The sequence below is a fragment of the Papaver somniferum genome, chromosome 3 (genome assembly GCF_003573695.1).
Source record: "Papaver somniferum cultivar HN1 chromosome 3, ASM357369v1, whole genome shotgun sequence".
Classification (NCBI taxonomy): Eukaryota; Viridiplantae; Streptophyta; class Magnoliopsida; order Ranunculales; family Papaveraceae; genus Papaver; species Papaver somniferum.
The window spans coordinates 25,016,713-25,019,726 of record NC_039360.1 but is presented as its reverse complement, the minus strand read 5'-3'; the positions used below and the strand labels follow the sequence as shown (position 1 = coordinate 25,019,726).

The 3,014-nt window shown below is 37.1% G+C and overlaps 1 protein-coding gene across 1 annotated transcript; it reads right to left on the bottom strand.

The window, feature by feature from the left end:
- Window positions 1–492: 492 nt before the first annotated feature.
- Window positions 493–2,423, bottom strand: LOC113361043 (probable indole-3-pyruvate monooxygenase YUCCA4). The gene is made up of 4 exons (XM_026604426.1): window positions 1,788–2,423; window positions 1,452–1,700; window positions 1,240–1,362; window positions 493–804 (listed from the first exon to the last, which is right to left on the bottom strand). The coding sequence occupies exons 1-4, from the start codon at window positions 2,421–2,423 to the stop codon at window positions 580–582; spliced, it is 1,233 nt and encodes a 410-aa protein (XP_026460211.1). The 3' UTR covers window positions 493–579.
- Window positions 2,424–3,014: the final 591 nt, after the last annotated feature.

Genomic DNA, 3,014 nt, shown 5'->3' with positions numbered 1-3,014 from the left:
TGTTGTTTGAGGACAAAAACCAAATCTATTCAAGATTTTTGGAAGATTTTACTAGTTTTTTCTGGCCTAAGCAAAATGTTTGATTGAAAACTCTTGATGGTTACGATGTGACGCATTTTTAATTATTCATTTCCTTAATTATTCAGAATTAACCTGGATTTTTTTTTACTAAAAGGTGATTAAAATGTCTTGTAGTGGCGTGCATTAGGTGTGTGATTCGAGAGATAATACGGGCTAGTTATATGATCTCCCGAGGGATATACCTGAGTGTATTTGGTCCATATCCGAGAGATAATAACAGTGATAAATATTGAACAGAAGCTCCATTTTTTTCTAATTTTTTTTCCGTTTTTGACTATACTTGAAATCATATTTATACAGAAAAGAAAAAAAAAATGGAATTGAAAAACAAGTTGGGGGAGAAGAAGATGAAGGATGAGACAATAAGAGGATAATCCCCCCCCCCCCCCCTTACAAAATTGAGTTATTTACAAGAAAAAGGGGCACATGAATTCCTCCTCTTGTGTTATGATGTTTGACTTAGTCAAAGGCAGTTGAAAATTAGGGGCTTGTTTCTAATTAACAAGCTCTCCGAAGGATGATTTGCGAATTACAAGAATTCCTCGGGTCTTTCATCGTCCTCCATTGTTCACCAATATCACTTGCAATTTTAACAGCGTCAGAAGCCGTTCCTAACAGCCCTCTCCTTGTAAACCCAACAGTATACAACCCATTAGCTCCTAATTTCCAACCGTTGGGGAACGGCGTCCTCGGCATGCCCTCTTCCGTAAATAGATCACAACTCTGCATACCAAAAACAAAAAATTTACTATTATTTTCACATCCTTGTAAAAAAAAATACTGTAATTTCCACCATGATAGTAACATTACCATACAAAATGAAACAAGATCCAAAAAACCCATTTTGTCTCTAGTTTTGTATAATAATAAAACCCTTTTGTAGGGGTTGTTTGTACAAGTGTGTGTAAGGCTAAAGCAATTGCTAAAATGCAGGACATTTCAGAATTTTTGCATATACTACCAAGAGTTGCTACAATCACTCACAACTCATGCTCATTGCCTTCCAAATAAAAACATTCCCCACATTACCCAATGCTCCCTAATTTGATAGCTACTCATCATATAAAACTACAAATTCTTGCATTTTTTTGAAAGAAAGGTTTTGTACTTATGTAAACTTGAAGCTAATTAGGATTAAGGTGTATGTGTGCTGCTAACCTTGAGCCAAGAAGGGACATTGCTCTTATAACCAGTTGCTAAGATGATTGAATCAAATTCTTTTTCTTGCCCATCAATGAATTTTGCACCTTTTCTTGTTATCTCTCTCACACCTGCCATAACCTACAACAATTGACCACTAAGTGTTAGCAAGGTGGGTGGTAATCCAATTTCAGTCCACAGTGGTAATAAATTGAAAGATAGTAAATTACCTTGATATGGCCGGATTTGATTCTTGAAAGAGCACCAACATCAAGAACAGGAGTTTTACCAGTAGCATTTTTGAGTTCAATTGGACCTATCTTAGGTCTATGAAGTCCTAATTGCTCAGTATTGCCTAGACTGAAGTAAGCTGCAAGTAATAAAACCTTGTCAACTATTCTTAATGGTAACCATTTCATTAGACCCATTGCTATGCCAAATGTTGATATCCCACACATTTCTCTCGGCAAAACATGTACCTGAAAAACACAAACCAACAAAGATCAATCTACATGTCATGAAATTTGATACTAGGAATGAATTAAGGTATGATGGAGTGTACTTACAGTGTTTCTGACCACCATATGAGGACTGGCATTGTGACTGCAAAGATCTAAGCTCACTTCCATGCCAGAATTCCCACAACCCACAACTAAAACCTTCTGATTCTTGAAATCAGAACCGGATTTATAAACACTGGTATGAATAACAGCACCATGAAATTTCTCAACACCAGAGATTTCAGGAATTACAGGCTCAGCATTTTCACCAGTAGCACTAATTAACCATTTAGAAATGTACTCTGTGTCTTGAGTTCTAACTCTCCATACCCCAGAACCGGAATCAAACTCAGCACTCACAACAGACTGATTAAACTTTGGTTTGATACCGAAATTTGAAGCATAAGATTCTAAGTAAGAAATGAACTGATGTTTAGTTGGGTACTTAGGAAAGTGTTTAGGAAAACTCATCAATGGTAGTTCACAAAACTGTTTAGGTAAATGAAGGTTTAATCTATCATAACTTCTGTATTGCCATAGTGAAGCTATCCGATCACTTTTTTCAAGAACTAGAGATGGAATTCCTTTATCAGAAAGACAAGCAGCTACTGCTAAACCTGATGGACCTCCACCTACAATTATAGGTCCATGAACCCAACTACATTTCATCACCCCTACTGCTTCATCTTCTTGATTCCCCATCTCTGTTTTTGAAAAATGAGAGGTTTGTGTTTGGTTTTGGAAGGATATTTGTATTGGGTAAGACTGTGAGAGTGAGTGAGGAAGTGAAGGAGGGAGGGAGGGGGAGGGATTTAAAGGGTTGGGGGTGGGGTGTGGAGAATTAATAAGAGATGTCAGAAAAATTTAACTTAGAGAGAGTTAATTAAGAAGAAGAGAAATGGTTGAGTTTAAATTTTGTTTCTTTTAAAAAAAAAATGCTGAGGTGCTTTGAGCAGAGAGAAGTTTTTATGAGCAAGTAAGGGAGAGAAAGAGAGGCGTGAAGGTTAAGGAAAGGATTCGGCTCTCTTTCTCAAGGTTTCTTTCTGCTTCTACTACTTCTCTGCTGCAGTGAAGTGAAGGATATTGGAGGAGAAGAGAGAGCCAGCTATAAATACATTTCACCAACTTGAAGGGGAATTTAATGGTCAACGTGGTCAACGGAAAAGTCAAACACTTTTTGTAATGCTTTTGAGGTACTTTTTTCCTTTTTAATGGCACCCTTTTTCTAATTGTTCTGTTCTTGACGCGTCCACAGATTGGCAGTCATCGGAGGCATCTCGTCCTTTTTTGGTT